The sequence below is a fragment of the Natator depressus genome, chromosome 17 (assembly GCF_965152275.1).
Source record: "Natator depressus isolate rNatDep1 chromosome 17, rNatDep2.hap1, whole genome shotgun sequence".
NCBI lineage: Eukaryota > Metazoa > Chordata > Testudines > Cheloniidae > Natator > Natator depressus.
Genome location: NC_134250.1, coordinates 1,320,930 through 1,341,557, shown reverse-complemented (window position 1 = coordinate 1,341,557; position 20,628 = coordinate 1,320,930). Strand labels below are relative to the sequence as shown.

The following is a 20,628-nucleotide window of genomic DNA, read 5'->3' as shown; positions in this document are numbered from 1 at the left end:
GCAATGAAATTGGTACCTAGTGTGGAAACACAGACCCAGGGAGTACCCATAAATCTCAAGTGAGTATTTCATAAAGTAATTTTTTTTATTTAAAGATGGGATAGTCGCATGCTAAATAACCCCAAGTTTTATTCCTCAGTGCTTAACTCTGTCTCTTTTATATCAAAGATTAGACAGATGTCAAGGGAGATACATCTTTCACTGAAATGATAGGGAATACACCTCTAAGCTCCAGAGTGCCTTTTGATCTGTAGCATTATGAATATTTGGAAGTCTCTCAGCAAAAACAGCTGTTACTCTAGCTCTAATCCTACATTTCTGTGCTGCCAACCATTTAATAAGTAAGAGGCCTTGGACATGGATCATGTCCCTTCCCAGCACCCAAATCCTCCTCTATTGCTTGATTCTCAAAATATTTATACCGCCTGCTGCTAGGAAGGGTTCTGTGGATCACTGTTTGAGAACTAATGCGCTAGCATATTACTAACCTGGCTTTGCCATACTCTTCCTCACAGCAACTGGATCTTTCCTCTTCCATTTCTGAAGCTCTTCCTGCATCTTATCAATTTTTGCTGGATTCAGTGCCCACAAACAGCCTTTCCGAGAAGAGCCACCTGACTTGTTTTCAACTTTCTCAAAGCATTTGTTCAAGGATAAGTTATGGCGTACAGAGTTCTTCCAACCATCTGGAGCTGTCTGGAAAAACAAATTCAAACTAAGAAGTGAACTGGAAGATAGATTCCCAAATATATCTCTACGGTGTCTCCAGTTCTCTGCTGAAAGGATAGCTTTGTGTATTGTTAATGAAGGTAAAGAACTGCTAACACACAGTGGTTTGAAAGAGAGGCTGCCCAAAGAAATTAGAGCTGGAAAAGGGCCAATAGTTCAGATCTATTCATTTCCCAAAGGGACTTTCACAAGATTGTTTCCAGGCATGTATTTGCCTATGCTTTGTTTAACCAGTTTAGTTTTCAAAGATCCCAGCAGTGATTCTTTCACCACTTCCCTTAAGAATTTGTTCCACAATCTTATGTAGAACTCACTGTCAGGAACATTTTTCTGATAGGAACTTTTCAAGAGTAGAAACTTACAATTACTCATTCCCATTCTCAAGCCGATTTTTTTATGAAGAGTAGTTACATGATAATGTCCAGTATTTTACAATGGATGAAAAGAACGGTTGGATTCTTAATGATCACATATGGTCAGACAGAACCTCTCTTTTACCCAAAGGCCTTCCTTCTAGAAGCACAACATCCTTTACCCATCCAAGAGATGCTCAGTTCTACTTATCGTAAGTGGGGCATTGGTTCAGTACTGATTCACAGAGAATAATGTCACATGTGGAGGGTATGTTCCAAAGACCATTGAAGTCAATGGAAAGACCTCCATTGATGCCAGTGGACTTTCAGTTAGGCCTATTATCACTTCCTGCAGCACCCTCAGTTTTGTTTTGTTTTTTTAGTTTTGTTTTGGGTTTTTTGGGTCTGCTGTCCTAGTACTGACCAGCTCTTCTTCATGAGATTTGCAAGTTCATAGCTCAAAGCAGTAAGGCTGCATGCCAGATCAAAAGGCTGAGACTAGAATAAACCCATGACTTTTCACATGGCTGTACCTAGCACTGACAAAGAAGTTTGCCCTTCATTTTGTTTAACGTTTTAAAGTGCTTTTGAAATCATATTTAGGTAGAGATTTTGGCTGATAATAGTTGTGTTGCTTCTTCTTTTTGGATTACAAGGACAATATGCTAGAGGTTAGCAGTGATGGAAAAACATGACATTTTAAGATGCAAGGAAGTTTATGAGACAGTCACGAAGTTCCAACTAGCAGTTTTTGCATAGGAGTGGCCACTGGAGCATTCAATAGTGAGCTTACAAAAATCAAAAGAAGAATTAACTATACAAAGAAGGTTTCAGAGTAACAGCCGTGTTAGTCTGTATGCGTAAAAAGAAAAAAGAAAAGGAGTACTTGTGGCACCTTAGAGACTAACCAGTTTATTTGAGCATGAGCTTTCGTGAGCTACAGCTCACTTCATCGGATGCATAGCATATTGTGGAAACTGCAGAAGACATTATATACACACAGAGACCATGAAGTTTTGTTTCATGGTCTCTGTGTGTATATAATGTCTTCTGCAGTTTCCACAATATGCTATGCATCCGATGAAGTGAGCTGTAGCTCACGAAAGCTCATGCTCAAATAAACTGGTTAGTCTCTAAGGTGCCACAAGTACTCCTTTTCTTTTTTCTTTTTATACAAAGAAGGTGCATCTTTAGTCCACTTCAGAACATCTAGAAAAAATTCAAGCAAATAACCAAATGGCTACACATTACTTGGACTTCGCCTGAGTGTCACAATAGACATCAAATAGGACTTAGCATGTTACTGTGGGTGTAATTTTGTGTGTTAGCAAATTGTATAACTATTAGGCTGAGTCAGAAGTCTTCCAGATGAGACAAAACAGTTTCCTCACACCTGACTATTGTCTTTTTTTCACCTTTATTTTTAAGGCAATTGTTGAAATTGGGAGGTTCTTAGTTTGAACAATACATATAATTGTTTCAATAAAATAACACCCTCCCCTCCCTGCCGTTTTTATTCAAGCACTCTCTGATTAGTGAGATAAAAACTGTTTCCTCCTTGCCCTGAGGGAAAATTTTGCACTTAATCACAAAGACTCGGAGAGAGTAGAAGGAAAAAACCTACAGTAGAAGCAGATTTTTCTCCATTGTATAGGCCTAGAAATGCAAAACAAGAAGAAACATTTCTATCTGACATTGATTTTACTTACAGGTATAACTTCACATACTGGATTTTTTTCATCACTGTCTATTTAGAACTGAAGTTTGAAAAGAGAAGTGGATTCATCTTCCTTTGCCAGGCCAGAGTTTTTCATGTTGGAGACTTAGTCATCCCAGAAATCAGCTTTTGTTTTGTCTTTGTTGCTTGATATCAACTGTGAAAAAGTGTTTTTTAGGGGGCATCGTTGCATATTTCCATGAGGGATATACACAGTAAAACTTTGCTGAGAGATATTTAACTGGTAACTGATCTGGAATATGGTTATTGGAACTAATTAGCACTGTTCTCCTTTACTCTGTAAAAGTTTTGCTTTTGTTTGTTAGTTTTATTATACCACTGGTTTCTGTTTTTTGGAGACCTGGATTCAACAGTTATTTAAAATTTGTATATAACCCACCCGTTAAGCATCACTCTTACTTCTCTAAACCACTTCTGTACATTTTGGATTCATCTCTGCATCCTTATTCCCACAGTCCTGAATCACCTCTTGCTCTCCTTCACCTAGCAAGGGAACATAGTGATTTATATGTGAGGCATCAGTATTCATCTACTGCTTCCTAAAGCAGGAATATTTATTTGCATGGGCCATTGGCATCAAAAGCCTCCTACGTCAATCTCTGATACGTGTTACTTTCCCACTCTTGGCTTGGTAGTTACTACATGATAATGCTAGGTTTCAGAGTAACAGCCGTGTTAGTCTGTATTCCCAAAAAGAAAAGGAGTACTTGTGGCACCTTAGAGACTAACCAGTTTATTTGAGCATAAGCTTTCGTGAGCTGAGCTGTAGCTCATGAAAGCTTGTGCTCAAATAAATTGGTTAGTCTCTAAGGTGCCACAAGTACTACTTTTCTTTTTACATGATAATGCTGTCTGCTTTATTTACTGCACCGGGGCCAAAACCTATATTAGCTCATTGCCAGTTGGGCATAATCTTAAAAAAAGGTGCTCAGTGCATAGTGGTGGAACTCAACCTGAGACACTCAGCTGTAAGATGATAGATGCAGCCGTTAGCCCCGCTGCTCAGCCTTCTTCCTCGGTCACTATAGAACCAATAAAAAATAAAGAATATGCAGCTTCACATATGCCTGTCAGCTAGCAACTCAAATGATCCTTTCCCCAAAAGTTCTGTGCTTGTGGAGAGGAAACAAGAAATTGATGTTGAAAACAGGCTTTGCACTCAGCATATTATAAAGGAAGATTATTACTATTATTAACGCTGGTAGGCATGAAGCCATTTTCTGTGCAACAACTATGGATAACTTTTTTCACTGTCTCATCCTCTGAATATCAGAGTTTGAAAATGAAACCCTTCTATACAAGATGTGCACACTTGTGCATATGCCCTGGCTGATCCATGTTCAGAATATGCTTCATATAAATTGCTCAGGGTAAGTTGACAGACTTATCTATGAGAGAGAGAGAGAGAGTAGTGTAAGAAAAAAATCTTTCTTTGCCTTAATTTTTAACCTCTTTTTAAAACTTCTTGTTGATACAAATTAAGTTCCCTCTAGATTCTCAAATCTCACAAACATGGACATTTTTCACACAAAAAGCTGTCCTGCTTATTTGGTGGGTTTGTGACATTTGCCTAGTATTAAAGATGACCGGCAAAGGAATTTTTAAAAATGGGGCTCATGCCCAATTTTTCCCTTATGATGTATAATGAAGGCCTGAAAGATTTGTGGGGGAGGAGGGTTGTTAGTTTTGTTTTGCTTGTATCAGGAATCTAAAATTTGGTTTTCCTTAGCTTTGTTGGAGGACAACTGAGTGGTATAAGGATTATTTACTGAGTATCCTTGACACCTTAATTGAATGGGTGAGGGTGTTGGATCTTTAACAAGGGCTTTTATTCAAAATATTAATTAGTGACAGAGGTTAAATAGATGTTAACAAAAACAAAAAAACAGTGTGTTAACCAATCTGAAAAAAATCCATTCCCTTCTTAATAGCTCATCTTTCACTTTCTTGGCTCATGTGACATCACCATTTTATTAGTTCATCAGTCATCAGAGTTTTCAGGGTGAGTGAGGACTTTAATTCTAATGTTAAAAAACAAGCAGAAAAACTGAGCTGTCTTTATTCACCACAAAGCAGCAAATGGGGAAGAAGCCCAATTTTGTTCCACTTTGCAGGTCATCTTTAAGTTGATGCCAACCAATTCCAAATATAAACAATAAAGATGTTCCCCTTACATCCAGTGTATACTTGATAGTGAATGATATAGCTTTTTAAAAAGCAGAACATGAGATTTTTATTTCTAGCCCTATAAATGAAAGATTATATGTCTGCCCTGTCCCTACCTAGTAAGGATAATTAATGTTTCTGCTCAGCACTAGAGAAAGTAGGGAGTGGCATATGCTTCCCAGAGGTTTTCAGAAAGGGTGGGGCACATGCTTTGAAATAATTTTAGGAACATCTAAAACAAAAAAGTATTAGTAAGAGGACTGGCTCTGAAGAGTGATGCCAGGTGATGAATTGGTTCAGACATCAAGATCTCAAAGATGCTTGTCAGGGAAAATCCAACGCTTTACCCAGTTCAGTTGTCAGAATGGTCCAACAATGTGTTAATGATTCATCTTCTCTTGGTAACTGTTTTTTTTTAAGTTAAGACTTTTCTTGTCCAATATTAATGAGCTTTGATCACCAAAGCTGCTGTTCTACAGTTGAAACCTGGTAACTAACTGGCTCCTGTCTCACACCGAGCAGTATGGTGGGAGGGAGTGTGGAATTTAAGAGAGGGAAAATACCTTGTGTTATGATCCCATCAGACCACAAACTTTTCTAACCTCTAACACCACTGGCGGTATTTTTATCTCCAATTTATATATACATAAACTAAAGTTACTCTGCACAGACCCATTGATCCTGACCGCCTCTTGAAGTTTAAAGAGTTTTATGATCTTGCAAAACTCTTTCTTTTTAAATCTGGCTCTCAAGAGAAGGGAGAGGTACTTCAAAGAGAAATTCCACTTTAGCTGTGTGAATGTTTTTTAGTACGTAGGAGTTGGATTGCTCTGTTTCAACTAGAAATGAGACTGTTGCATCACAGAAATTGCATTTGCTGTGGCAGTGAGTAGAAGTTAATTTGACTGGGCTTGTGTCATCTAATATCTCCCAGCAAGATCCCATGTGCATTTGTACTATATGGTTTCTCCCCAACTGTAATTGCTTCCCCACCCCTTGGCTCCATGTTCTGGTAACTACTGAGTGATTTTTGATAGAAAAAACAAAAACTATTTTTGTGTGACTGCTGAGGATAACATATAAACGGAACTACTCCACAAGGATCTTGAGGAAGACTTCCAAAGAGAGCAAGTAGTTCAATAGGGCAGTAACCTATCGTATGGTGGATGACTCTGGTAATTTTATACATTAGATAGAGCTATGGCTGATTGCCCAAAAGTGAAAGATACAGTTTTTGTTTTCAGTTTATTTTAAGGATGTTTGGGATGAAATTATGGAATTTAGTTGACTATAAAACTAAGGTGCAAAAAGATTCTTCTTGCAAAATGTGTGATTGTCCCAGAAGTACCCTCTGTCATTTTACTGATAGCACATTTGGATTGATTGGAGGAAGAGAACCTCATTCTCATTGTGGTTTTTAAGTGACTTAAGCGAGGGGACACAAGAATATGAGTAAAGAACTGTTCACACTCCAGGGAGTTGACATCTTGTGGAGTTATGAATGGGAGGGAAAGGTATCAGAAATAGCACTTTCTCTCTGACTGTTACTGGAGTGGGGAATTGATGCTCAAAGGCTGTAGGGGAATATATGCAGAAAAATGTGTTTAAGGAAAGGATGGATGTTTCACTGCTATTTTACACTATATCAGGAACACATTCAAGGGGCAGGAACAGGAAGAAGGACTTAGTGGAGCAAGGTTCTCCCAATCCTAAGAATTCTATGTATTTATGCTGGTAATAGCAGCATTGGGTCTGGAGCAGCTTCTTTTATTAATCTGGTGTGAAGCATAAGGCATTGTAACTTCAAACTAGTGAATAAATACAGGAGTGTTTATGGTTATGTTTATAAAATGTATATTTGTATATGTTTTTAATAAACTGACTTTTTGATTTGAAATGTACTGATTTTATTCTTCAAGAAAATAATATAGTCCTCAAATAAAGATGCAATACTTGGCTTTAGATCACACAATTTGTGCATTGTGCCATGAGGCATCATAGTTTAGCATGCTATTAATTCATGTACCTGTTCATGTACCTGGTGTTAAAAATAAGGGGAAGGCGACTGTCATTTTATTAGAGAACAAATTCAAGACTCTGAATTACTCCTTGATTTGGAGCAGCATATTTTGTCTAACTTTTAGATTCTTTGTGATTTGCCTTAAAACCAAAAAAACCCAAAACACTTTTCCAGGTCACTGTCATGTTGTTTAATTTCCTGTTTGTTTTTGGCGAAATATCTGAATCCCTTGTGACATAACAGTATAAAATAAGAGTGCATGTTGCATTAAACTCTATTATAAAGATGCTGGTGGGGATTGACTCGGGACTAATGCTGTGACAGCAAGTCTAACGCCAGCCCTGCCAAACCCATTAAAACGGGGTCGCAACCCACTTTGGGGTCCTGCTCCACAGTTTGAGAACCGCTGTGCCTATACAATACCCATCCCTTCTGCATAGGCCTAGGGTAGTATGTTCAGTACACACTAGACTCCTGGACTAGGCAGAGGTTCCAAACTTTTTTTTTTTTTTTTTGGCTGTTTCCCCCTTCGGAGATTCGTGTCCTATACGCCCCCTCCCATCTGCCATGGAAGACAGGAGAGCGGTAGCCCAGGCATCTAAACTTGCAGTGCTGGGGAGAGAGGGAGGCAGGGGTTGAGTTGCATGGAAAGATGCAGGGGGTGGCGGGTGCTGGGTGCCTGCAGGAAATAGGGAGGCAGGGGCATTCCTGGTTCGTTGCCCTCCTTTTTCCCCAAAGCACACCTCTGTCTGAAGCGGTTTTGCCCAGCTGCCTCCCGTTCTTATCTGCTGCTCCAGTGAGACCATTTTGCAGCTGCCACGGAGACTCTGCCTCCTTTGTGCTGCTGCTTTCCAACAGCGTGAAGCTACAGCCTACAACAAGACCCACCAGGCACGCACCAAATCTGGCTCCCCTGCAGCGCAGGCGCTCAAGGCTGCCTACCTGACCCGAACTTGAGCAGAGCCCCCTCCCTGAGCACAGTGAAGTGGTGGCTACAGCCTCCTAATGGTATCACTAGATGGGGCCTGTGGTGGCCTGCAAGATGCAGCTGAGTTGGAAGTGTCTGTGCTCTGTGCTGCTTGTGGCCCCTGATAACCACAGTGTGTTTACACTTCCCTCCACCTCACCTCCCCACCCCCACCCCAGTTTGAAAACCAAAGGGCTAGGAGACGTATACTATGACAATGGTTAGATATTACTCTTATATTCTAACAAGCAAACTATCCATTTCAGTAGAATGGACCTGGTCTCTTACCCTGTGCTGACAGGCAGATCTCAAGGAAATGGGGAAGCAGAAAGGTATTGAAAGCAATTTTTAAAATGATGAGCTCACCTTAAAGTAAGGAAAGTGTTCCGTCATGAAATTGTAAATCTCACTGACCGGGAGACTCCCTGTTTTGCTGTTTTTGAGCGCCATGAAGATCAGGATGCTTTGGGAACAAAGAAGAAACAATGACCTTTACTGATAGCTTCACATTTCAGCCTGTATTATTTGATTTCTCAGTAATAGAAAAAAAGACAGAACTTTACAGCACATGCAACTCCTTTGTTTGATCTTCCCTGTAATAAGATGAATCCTGGTGATTCTAAAGGCTGCATGAGGCTGTTACAAGTAATTCCCTGGCTATCGGTTATGTTGTATAAGGATTTCAGCGGTAACTGTTGCCATACACATAGAGGGTCTAACTTCAGTTGAGTTACATTAGTGTAAAACCAGTGTAATGAAGTGTAGGATCAGGTCCAAGGTTTTCAAACTTAGTTTGGTGGGTCTTGCCAGTGCATGTATTTGTTAACACTGAGCTCAAATGTGTAGGCTGCTAAAGACTCTATGGGGAATGTCAGACTGACAATGACAAAGGGCTTAAACTTGAGGTTAACTTGTAGTAGTTTACTTTGGCAAACTGTCATCTGGAGAAGAGTTCCCACTAGGGTCTTTGCTATTGATTTTATGTGGATGGCACACACACACTGGAATGGGTGGCAGTGTAAAGCCCTAATACAGGTTATATGGTCACCAAAGGAGCTCATGCGTGCAGGACAGCTAGATTTATTTCAAATACTCCAGGACAATGGGGACTGAGAAGACTCTGGAGGCAGCACTAGTGCCATAGGGTTTAGTTTCACTGAAAAAGCAGATGGTACAAGAGTGGAAAAAAAAAGCCCATACGTTACAAGGAAAACACTCTAACTTCATAGAAAACATTGCTTACCAGCTGTTTCTTGTGTTTCCAAAGAGAGCGTGTGTGTGTGTGTGTGTGTGTGTGTGTGTGTGTGTGTGAGTGACATATTCCATGTCTTTCCCATTCATTGCCCACATTCAGCAGAAAAGAATTAGCATTATTTCATACCCTGGAAAAGACCATCGGTTGCCAGGAGCCCCATATTCGTGAGATAACAAACACTTAATTTAATTTTATATATTTTATATATTAAAACTGAAGAGTGTGTATGTGCACACACGAACACACACACATACTGCAGTTTTTTATTTACATGCTCAAAAGTGTGTGAAGTGTTTGTGAACTTCTTTCCATATGATTTTCTCTCTATCTTTGCTCCAGAATCTAGGACATTTCATGATTCGTAAGTTTCAGACAAATGGGAGCAAGCACTATGTTGCAAATTCTGTATTGCGGTCTAAATAGCATGGTTCCCCTAACTTTTAGACTTGGAAAAAAAAAACAGGTAGTTAGTTACCTGTAGGAGTAGATGGGTTTAGGAAACAGAGGCTGCTGGGATTCTTGACTCCCTTGAGGAGCGATTCTCTGGTAAGGATAGTGTGATGAGGTAATATAGGTTACAGGATAACTGCCTCCTGAGGAATACTGACAACATGAAAAAAGACAAGTTAATTGACTTAAAAGCAAAAGAAGCAAGAAACTCCCAGAAACTGTCTTTATTAATAGTAGCAATAAACTTATTTCAGAGGATACTTCCACCAACCCAATATGGCGCTACACAGAAAAATAAAATATTGCATTAACTATTAGATTTAAAAAAAACCAAAACAGCATGAAATACTTCAAACAATAAAATACACCATGAAAGACTAAAACTCTAAAATAAGACAAAAGATTAAAGCTACTAAAAAAACCTCTGGGGATAAGAAAGAATGTTTTTTAAAAGTGGAGATGAGATAAACTAAGACAGAAGCCCAATGGGGCAAATTCATTCTGCGCCATAGGAATAAGCACAACAAAGCCTTCCTTGCTTGCTGACTAAATTTAGTCATGATGATGCAACTTCTAAAGGATGAGTGGTGTCAGAATACACATGAAAACAAATAAATCCTAAAATAAGGAAAGCATCTTCTTCCGCTGCCCTGAGAGAAACATCAGGCAATTCATTTGTCCAGTCAGTAACAGCCTAGGAACATGAAACTGAGCTTCTTTTTGAGACTTGAACTCTGAGCATTGTAAATAATTGAATCAATGGCCATTCTATTTTGATGATATTGCTGTAACAAAATTATGCAAATTGGACATGGGAAAACAAACTGCCATTAATAGGTCCCATCTAGTTTATTGCGCAGTACATGCAGGAGTATTCTCAGTTGCACACCTTTTAATGCTTTATCCTGTCTCCTTTCAAAAGTCCCATGCTATGTGGTTTTAACTGCTTCCCTTGGGAGATTATTCTACAGTTTAACAGCTCTCACTGTCAGGAAATTTTTCTTAATATTTAGCTTATATTTAGCTTATATTTCTCTTTTCTTAATTTTATCCTATCCTTACTAATTAATATCTCGTTGGACCAATAATTTCCCTTGCTCCTTGTTTACACACTTTGAATATTTGCCAATAGGTATCATGTCCCCTCAAGCTATACTTTTAATGGTTCAATTCCTCCAGTTTCCTCGTAACTTCAGTTGCTTTTCTCTGAATTCCCTCCTGTTTGCCAGAGCCTTTTTTGTTCTGAGCTGCCCAGAACTGAATGCATTATTCCAGGTGCAATCTCCCCAGAACCATATAGAGAAACATACTGAACATATGAACTTGTTTGTGACAGTGACAAACAAGAGTGAAAGAAACAGGACATAGAGAACTTCTCCACTTTCCTGTGCCCTGCTCCAGTAACAGACATACTGGGCAAAGATACAGCCCTTGGAACTGCCGTAAGTTACACCTCCAAAGGTGTCTGACTTGCCCTCCTGGGTTCAAAGTTGTTACCAGGGTAGAGAACTGGGCGTTTATACAGTAATTTTGATTTTATTGGTTTCAGTGGCTCTTTGGAAGCAAAGGAGACTGAGATGGAAATGACTGTGATGTCATTACCAAAAGCAAGAACTGTGTGTTTTAAAGATTATTTCTGTTTTATTGGTTTCATTGCTCCTTCTTGAGGGACTGGCGGCTGGGGAAGGGTCCAGTATGATGGGCTTGTACTGGTTATAACATGGCATAACTGGCATGAAAGGTGTCCATGTTTTATGGTGGGTGGGTGACTTCAGTAAGAGCTGCATGTCTGCTATTACTTTCAGGTCAATAAGAAGGTGTTTCCTTATGAGTCTTTTTCTATCTTGTGCCCATTAAAGGGGAAGGGGAGACCATTTTATCTTACTGGCAGAATTAATGAGGGAGCTGACCTCTCACCTCTATATTGAGATGTGAGGCACGAGTTGGACAGCCTTCTGTCTGGCTAAAGGCCCCATTTGCTTGTGTTCCATTTTTAGCAAGCCAAATTGCTCTGCTCCAGTTAAGGTTTGCAGGGTAAAGCTTTGGTGGTGGTTCTGCTCTGCTGAAGACTGACTGCATTTCATTACAATAGTATTTCTCCCAAACTTTGTATCATATGCGGCACTCACACCTTAGTGTCTGGTGCTGGACAGTAATTCTACCTGTTGCAGCCTCCGCTGCTCATGCCTGTCATTTTCATCTCTGGGCACTAGCATATATTGCCATTACCTTTATCATATTAACTTAAAAAGGGAAATGCTGAAAATTATAATAGCAACCTGCTACATGTGAGAGTTTTGTCACAGTGCCAGCCTACAGGTGGATGGAGACTTCCTTTCATGTAGTGCTTGTTGTGTCTTGCCCAGCTACTCCCTTCTTGTCTTGCTCAGCTACTCCCTTCTGTGTTTCAGAGGTTACACTGTAGTTTTTTTTTAAATTCAGTTAATGCCAACATGTAGTAACAATATTGGCATCAAGTCAACACTGGAAAGGGATGGGGTATCTGCCTTCATAGGAAATAAAGAAGATGAAGAGAATGTACAGATTAATTAGCAGCCAAAATGGTGTTTCTGCTAAAGTTACATGCAGTGTGTGGCTGTATATTTAAATGATGTGGAGGCAGAATGGTGCCATGGCAGCAGGCTGAAATCTGATTTTACTGTCTATATAGCTGCTTCATAGCTGCTTTCATTGTAAGTCTGGCTTTGGACTCACTCCACAAAAAAGGAATGATCACTTCAACACTGGTAGATTCGGACTACCAATGGATGGAGCAATTTTTCTACTAAATTTGAGGTTAATCAGGCAAAGGTCTCATGAATTATGAAACCAAAAAAGAGCTGTTGGTGAGAATTAAAAAAAATAATTTAATGCTTTTTTTGCCACTTTATAGCTTAAAAAAAGAAGTCACATAGAGAAATTATGGTTTGCTGAACTCTTCAGGTTGAAACAAGTTCGGAGAACCAAAGAGAAAATTATTTTAAAAGTTATTAAGATTTAAAATTGTAATATCAACCTAGCTTGTTGGGAACTGAGGAGCTAATTTTTGCTAGTTGGTGGCTCCAATGAGATACAGCAGCATGCTAGGGAGTGCCATTGTGCCTTAGCCAGGTTTCTTATACATAGCCAGGGTAGAAGAAACACTCCTGTTCTCTCGGTCATCTTTCACAAGGCTTCTGTTCTCCCAAATCCTCCCTGTATATATTTAGCTCCTGCACACTTCCTAAGGTCTGTTGGAAGGGTATTCAGCTCCTGCACACTATAGGATGTCTTCAGGGTGTGGCAGTTGGGGGCTGCAGAGAACAGGTGTCTTGGGGAGGGCTGGGCAAAAGATATGGTGGGCAATGCCCCAGTCCTGTGGACCTCCAGAGGTCTGTAGGAGAGGACAAACCTCCACATTGTTAATTAATAGAATTTCGGTAGAGCCCAGAGACCCCAGCCAGAACTGGAGCCCCATTGTGCAGGGTGTTGTACAAACATGCAGTAAACGACAATCTCTGTCCTGAAAGAGCTTATAATCTAATTAACTACAAAGGGTAATAGGTAGGTACAGAACATAATGGAGGGAGTGGAGGCAGAGGGAAGACAAGGGTAATAGTAATAGGAACACATGGTTTCATAGATTTGCTATCTGCAAGACTGTGTACCTCAGGAGGCTCACTAAACCCTCTCTCCACCTGAGCCTTAGGAATCTCACAGGTGCCATCCCTGACCACCTCCTACCACACCTTAATAGGTTTGTTCCTTCCTACAGAGCCTGCCAAGGGGTGTTGATGCACTGATGAACTTCTCAAGGCTTGTGAGGATGTGGCTGGGGTGGGGATACCCATAGCCCCTTTTATGTTTTATGGGGGTGTGGGAAGCTCCCCAAGAACATGCTAAGGCAGGGCTTATAGGGGTCAGTGGGCCACGAGCTTCCTAATACCTATGTCAGGGGTCCATGAGCCTCCCGAGACCTGCTGTGGGTGTTCAGAGCGCAAAGTCTCACGGTGGCTAGAAGTTCAGAAGACCCCCAAGGAATCATCTAAGGTTCTCCAGGAGTTTGTGCACTTACTCAAGGGGTGTCCTACATCTGTGCACCTCCTAAAATCTGCAGGAGGTAGGCTCCCCTTCTGCAAATCTTAGGAGGTTTATACTATAATAGTGAGAAAGCTGCAAAATAAATGATTTATGGCAATCAAGTACAGATAAGGTGATTTGTAGCTGTAGCAGCACTTGGCTGTTTAAAGCTGTGTGGACTACCCAGATTTTTAAAATATTTTTCTATGTGTATTTTTGTTTGAGGGTACATTAAATATATTTTATTTTTGTTCCAACTGTCAGAGTACAGTGGGTTTCCAGGGTTTAGACGGAGCTGGTAGTTACAAATGTAAAATCTTTTAACTTGTTAACAGAACTGGTTTTCTCTAGGAATCATTGTAAGAGACTAAATAAGCAATACCATATCATTTGTATAGGCTATTTTTTCTGTGTAACTGTGTTTAAAATTCACTTATCTCTATTTCTCCTTGACAGTTTTTTCATAAGCAACATGAGACTATTCATGTAGGAACTTCCCAGCAAATGCAGAATTAGTTGATACTGTTCACCCAGTTCTTGTGTATTATAGTCAGAGTCACCAGACCAGTATATTGTAGGACATTCAGTTAATTCAGTTGTCCACACATTGCACATACCTGGTGAAATGGGTGTGAGGGGCAGTACATTTGCTGCACTGGAGGCTGGTAACAGTACAGACTGGGCTGCCCTTCCAGTGGAGGTGTCTTAAGCTTGACCTCTGAATCCCGCTGAAATATATTCAAATAAGGAGTTATTACAGAAAACAACAGACGTGTAAATACATTGAACCTTTCAGTTACTGTCTCCAGTTTGCCTTTGGATGTTTTCTCTGCCCTTCTTGGACTTATTTCTACTCAGACAAGAAGTATTAACAGGAATGTATTTCATCTGCTGGAGCTGTTAGAAGGAACATCCTCTTACTGATTTTTGTACAGTTGCTATTTAGAAAGAAAGCAGCTGTTGTTAAAATCCTCTAACACAAACATGAAAAATCCAGAAAATGATCATTTCTGTTTGTCCTTTTTTCTTTACCGACCAGAATAACCCGCACTCCTTAGGTCTTTCTGCCTCTCTCTCACTCCTTCTCCCCCTCTTCCCCCCCTCCCCCCCAGTTGTCAATAGAAGGAATGCACAAAGCTGGAGGGAGAGTTGGGAATCAAAAAATATGGAGAAACATGTTACAGAGGAAAATCAAACTAGACTGACTGCATCAGCTAGCTTGATTGCTATAGAAAATCTAGTTGTAGAATAGGAGCTATCTCTAAAACTGCCAAGAAAGGCAGGTAGGTTGGTCAGGCTTCAGCAGCTTCGGCCTCTCCCCTGCTGCCCATCTCTCTGTCTAGGATTTCACACACTTAGTGCACTGCCAGAGTCCTACAGACTTGCCTCAGGGATGCTGACATGGTAAGAATATTCAAAATGCTTGTCTATCCTTCCAGCAGTAACAGCAGATAACAAGCAAAATCCAGTACGAGTGAAGACTGAATGGAGAGCTGCAATACATTTAGGGAGATTACCGCAGAAAAAGAGAGAAGCTCAACCTACATTTTGCTTTCTATTATAAAGTTGTTATAAAGACTGATGGACAGATTTGATCAATAGCTTAAACACATAATATGTGAGTAAGTGGGGTAATTTCTAATAACCACAGAGCTGGCATTATTTAAATGATCCTGGCAACTTGATTAAACCACAGATTTGAGCTCTCTACCAACCAATGCAAACTGGTAGGGCAACCTCAGTGTTCTAAATATCTGCTTTTAAATCTGCTACATCACTTTAAAAATTATCACTGATATTTGTGTGTTATATATCAAAAATGTGTGTGTTCTCCTACTGGCTTTGCAGTGTCTTTTAACCACTTAGCACTATTCCAAGGAATGCATATACAGTAGAACTTCAGAGTTACGAACACCTCGGGAATGGAGGTTGTTCGTAACTCTGAACTAAATGTTATGGTTGTTCTTTCAGAAGTTTACAACTGAACATTGACTTAATACAGCTTTGAAACTTCACTATGCAGAAGAGAAATGCTGCTTTTAACCATCTTAATTTAAATGAAACAAGCACAGAAACAGTTTCCATAACTTCTTAATTTTTTTAAAATTTTCCATTTATTTTTAGTAGTTTACGTTTAACAGTACTGTGTTGTATTACTCTTTTTTGTCTCTCCTGCCGCCTGATTGTATACTTCCAGTTCCAAGTGAGGTATGTGGCTGACCAGTCAGTTTGTAACTCTGTTGTTCGTAACTCTGATGTTCTACTATAGTGTATAAGTGAGAAAAGGGAACTACCCTTCTGCTTCAGCAGCATAAGAGGAATAGCCAGGCTGAGAACAAATATGGAAATATAATTTTCAAGTTTACAAGAGAGAACTGCAAATTAAAAACAATTAAAAGTCATTATTAAAAGGTCACATGCACATCTTATTTTCACCAGCATATTCAGGTAAGTCAGAAACCATATGAATCTGAGCCCACCGTTGGCCTTGGGGATGAGGAAATATTGGGAGTAGAACCCCCTGACCCTGAACTCCTGAGGAACCTCCTCTATTGCCCCCAGCACGAGGAGTGATTGCACCTCCTGTAGCAGGAGTTGCTCGTGAGAGGGGTCCCTGAAGCGGGACGGGGAAGGTGGGAGGGCACAAAATTAGATAGAATATCCCACCCCTACCATGCTCAGGACCCAGCGATCTGAAGTAATCTGGGACCAGGCATGGTAGGAGTGGGACAGATGATTCACAAAGGGAGGGCAAGGATTTGGGCTGGTGCACCTTCAAAAGTTCGGCTTCGAGCTGGGGGCTGCTTGGAGGAGACTTGACCCTGGCTGGGGATTGTGAACAGTGCCGCATTGATGAGCCGGCCTTCCGTGTGGGGGAGTGGTGCCGATGCTTCTTATGTGAGTTCTTCCTCGGTGCCGAGATGTCCCGCACCAAGGCCGGTGTGCTGTGCACCGAGGCTGCCAGTGCTGGCTCTTGAGCCAGTTGGGGCCGTAGAGCAGACTCCATCCAGAGAAGCTTGAGGCAATAGTCTCTCTCCCTCTTAGTTCTGGGCTTGAAGCCTCTGCAGATGGTGTGCTTGTCTTGCAAAGGACCCTCTCCCAGGCACTTTAGACAAGCAGTGTGCAGATCCCCTCTGGGCACAGGCTTACTGTACCTATCACATGGCTTGAACCCCTGGGGCCACGGTGACAGGGAAAATATTGGGTGGAAACCCCCCAACTTAAAACGTTACAGCTGATACAACTGACTAACAATCTAATGAAAAGTAATAACTCTATACATGGAAAAATGCTAAGAAACGCAAAGCAAGAGACCAGTTGCTCCAACGACTGTCACTGGCGGTCAGAAGGAACTGAGCAGGCGGCGGGTCGGCAGGGACCTATATACACCGCCACAAAGGCGCCACTCTAGGGGGCTCCACAGCCAACCGGACAAGTACCACTAGGGTAAAAATTTCCAACGATCGTGCACGCGGCATGCGCACACACCTATAGGAATGAACATGAGCAACACATCTTGATGAACGAGACTTATGAAAGGTAGGTAACCGTCTTTTCATTGTCACTAGGGTTCTGCCTTAAAACTTTCTTTTTCTGATGAACAGTGGACAAAATGTAGAGAGGAAACCTGCTCTTAATTGAAATAATGGATTTCAAAGAGTTGCAATTTAAAGGAGTTTACAGACTTTATACCTTTCCTTATATTTACTCTTTTATTAATCTCAAAGCAAGTAAAACATGCATGAAATATAAACAGCCCAAACCTCCTTATAGTAATCTGATCTTAGATTGTCCTAAAGCCTATTTATTGCTGCCTATAGAATTGAAATGAAACATTACAATTTGTGAACATGCCTTGTGAATGCCGTACAGCAGTACAATTTTCCATGGTAGCATGCCAATTAAATGGGAGCCACCACTCAGTTAGGTCTACCTGAATCTTAGTTGTCAGGAAAGTTGAATATTTCAGGTCCACATATTGGGTTTATAGGGAAATCATTTCTATGGACTTCTAAGAATTAATTTTAATTGAGGAAAGGGAGTTGCAAGGGGAACTGCAACAAAAGTGTTACAGATGTCTGTTGTGAACTCTTGCCAGCAACTTTGAAAGACTAAGCCCTGGTCTACACTAGGACTTTAGGTCGAATTTAGCAGCGTTAAATCGATGTAAACCTGCACCCATCCACATGATTAAGCCCTCTTTTTCGACTTAAAGGGCTCTTAAAATCGATTTCCTTACTCCACCCCTGACAAGTGGATTAGTGCTTAAATTGGCCTTGCCGGGTCGAATTTGGGGTACTGTGGACACAATTCGACGGTATTGGCCTCCGGGAGCTATCCCAGAGTGCTCCATTGTGACCGCTCTGGACAGCACTCTCAACTCAGATGCACTGGCCAGGTAGACAGGAAAAGAACGGCGAACTTTTGAATTTCATTTCCTCAAGAAAAAAGGCGCGAAACGATTGTCTGCTGCTGCTTTCACGGAGGGAGGGAGGGAGGGAGGGAGGGAACGGGGGTCTGACGATATGTACCCAGAACCACCTGAGACAATGTTTTAGCCCCATCAGGCATTGGGATCTCAACCCAGAATTCCAATGGGCAGCGGAGACTGCGGGAACTGTGGGATAGCTACCCACAGTGCAACAATCCGGAAGTCGACGCTTGCCTCGGTACTGTGGAAGCACTCCGCCGAGTTAATGCACTTAATGCACTTAGAGCATTTTCTGTGGGGACACACTCATTTGAACATATAAAAACGATTTCTAAAAAAACGACTTCTATAAATTCGACCTAATTTCGTAGTGTAGACATACCCTAATTGTTGGTTCAGTTATGCCATGGATAACAGGAATTATTCCCAAAAGTAGTTGAGGACCCTGATGATAGCCCTCTGTAGTATGGTAACTCACCATGACTTGGGAACTGTGATCTTGGCCTGTGGGGTTGTACTGGAGATTGTTGCACCATGTCGGTTCTGTGGAAATGTTCTGAATATGTGTGGGAAAGGACTCTGACTCTCCAGTGCCTGTAGATCCTGGTAGCTCTTCAAAACCCTCAACGCTTCTTGCATTTTTGAAGGAATTACTATCCAGTGTGAGGGCTGGATGAGTTTCTTGGAAGACATCTTCACTGAACTCCCTTTTATAAGGATGGAAGGGGTTCCTGCTGCTCTTGAGGAACCTGCCATAGTTTCCTGCAGTGCTTTCTTCATAGCTATACCTTCTGAATTTCTCAGCGTTGGGAGAGACTTTAAATTTGCACTTGCCAGAGTGAATTCCTTGGTTGGCAGGAAATCTCCCATGGATTTGATCCTGGGTTGGAGAAGAGGGACTTGGGCTGTGAGAAGATTCTGAACTTTTTCTTTCTGTCCTGCTGTCTGGATCATATGACTGGCAACTGAAACTGGGATTATCCTGCAAGGCAAAATTTACATACATTTAAAGACCATTGAACTCCAAGAGCTGGTACTTTCAATATACAGTGAACACTGGGCTACAGAAGTATATTCAAGGAGGGACTTGCAGATTCAGAAAGATCCTTCAGGGAAATCTGCATGAAAATACAGTGTTCCCTGCAGAGAGAGGGACCTTGAAGAATTTGCAGCATGTCATAAAAAACCTGTAATGTTTCAGTGATCACTAATCTACATAAGAACTTGTTTGTCAAGAGTCCTAGTTTTTAATTTTTCTAAATACACATCCAGTTTGAATGGTTTAGTCGCACTAACACCCATTGCTGCTGTGACAATCAAGGGTATTCATTTAGTTCAGTCAGCTACTGTATTGAGATGTTAAGGGGAAGCTGATGTATCCTGATGTGTAATGCCAGTTTGAGCATTTCTTGCAACTAAACAGCAGTCAGTGCTAATCTGGTTTTCACAGAGAAATTCTGTTCATTCAGGGACTCCTCCAAAAAGCAAATCCAACTCCAGGCCATTTTTGGCTTGATGGATGAATGAAGACCAATTTTAATATTATTTTATAACTGTCCTTCTCTTTTCATTCTTCAGTCAAGCAAAACATGTCTGCAGGTAGGCCATTTTTGTTTCACAAAGAAGGATTATAAAATCATAGAGGTAGTTGTGCCAAGCTGTTTGGACAACTATACTGTTAATCCACCACCTGGAATTTTCATGATGGAATCATATTTGCTTTCACTGTAGTTGAATGCAATGTACCAAACCAGGTGGTGGACACAGACATGCCAAAATCGTCAGCTATAACATTACAGCATTCTTTTTTTAGCAAGCTGAAAGTTTGAATATGTGAGCAGTAAGAGCCAGAGAATTTCTTTCAGTTCATGATTTAAAGTCACAATCAAGTCTGAAGCACTTGGTGATATCCTCCATTGGCAGGGGATGGACAAGATGGGTTAATCCTTTGAATCTCTAATTTCTATGGTTCTGTAAGGAAACAGTATAAAAATCACTTCAAAACCATCACTAGTTGTAAAATAACTGATTCCTATTAGAGGTAAGTTGCCTATTTTTGTACCTGAGTAATGAAGTCCATTAGAAGAGTTACCATAGGGCTTACAATTCAGCACCATATGTAAGCTTTTGACACTTCAGAAATATAATTTAAATGTTTGCTCTTGTACACCAATTCAGCATTCTTGGTGCCATCTGTTGCCATAAAGAGTTCTGAATTTATTCTTGTGTTATTTCTTTGGATGGACAAAGCTGAGTCCCAGTACACCAACTGTTAAGCACTGTAGCTGGGCTTGTCCTTGTTGGAAAGGAGAAAAGAGATTTCATGTCTTACTCACAGTTTGCTGAGCTGGGGAGCTTGGGTCCCCTTGTGTCTGCATGAGGTTGTCTTGTTGGTCACTTTCCAGACTGTCCGAAGAAGAGAATTTAATATTAGGTTGATCTTCAAGCAATGAAACCAT

General features: G+C 40.8%; 1 protein-coding gene and 1 long non-coding RNA gene across 2 annotated transcripts in view; one reads left to right on the top strand and one right to left on the bottom strand.

Moving 5' to 3' along the window:
• Positions 1-2,976, top strand: part of LOC142000198 (uncharacterized) — a 17,318-nt gene extending 14,342 nt beyond the window's left edge. Inside the window, exons 5-6 of the long non-coding RNA XR_012642189.1 lie at positions 516-809; positions 2,794-2,976. This is a non-coding gene — a long non-coding RNA (uncharacterized LOC142000198). The remainder of the gene's footprint in view (positions 1-515; positions 810-2,793) is intronic.
• FOXN1 (forkhead box N1) overlaps positions 1-20,628 on the bottom strand; it is a 24,162-nt gene extending 3,534 nt beyond the window's left edge. The window contains exons 1-6 of the mRNA XM_074974256.1: positions 20,506-20,628; positions 18,648-19,151; positions 14,355-14,465; positions 9,704-9,831; positions 8,340-8,436; positions 489-696 (exon numbers count right to left, since the gene is read on the bottom strand). Coding sequence (XP_074830357.1) covers positions 489-696; positions 8,340-8,436; positions 9,704-9,831; positions 14,355-14,465; positions 18,648-19,151; positions 20,506-20,628 — 1,171 coding nt within the window. The remainder of the gene's footprint in view (positions 1-488; positions 697-8,339; positions 8,437-9,703; positions 9,832-14,354; positions 14,466-18,647; positions 19,152-20,505) is intronic.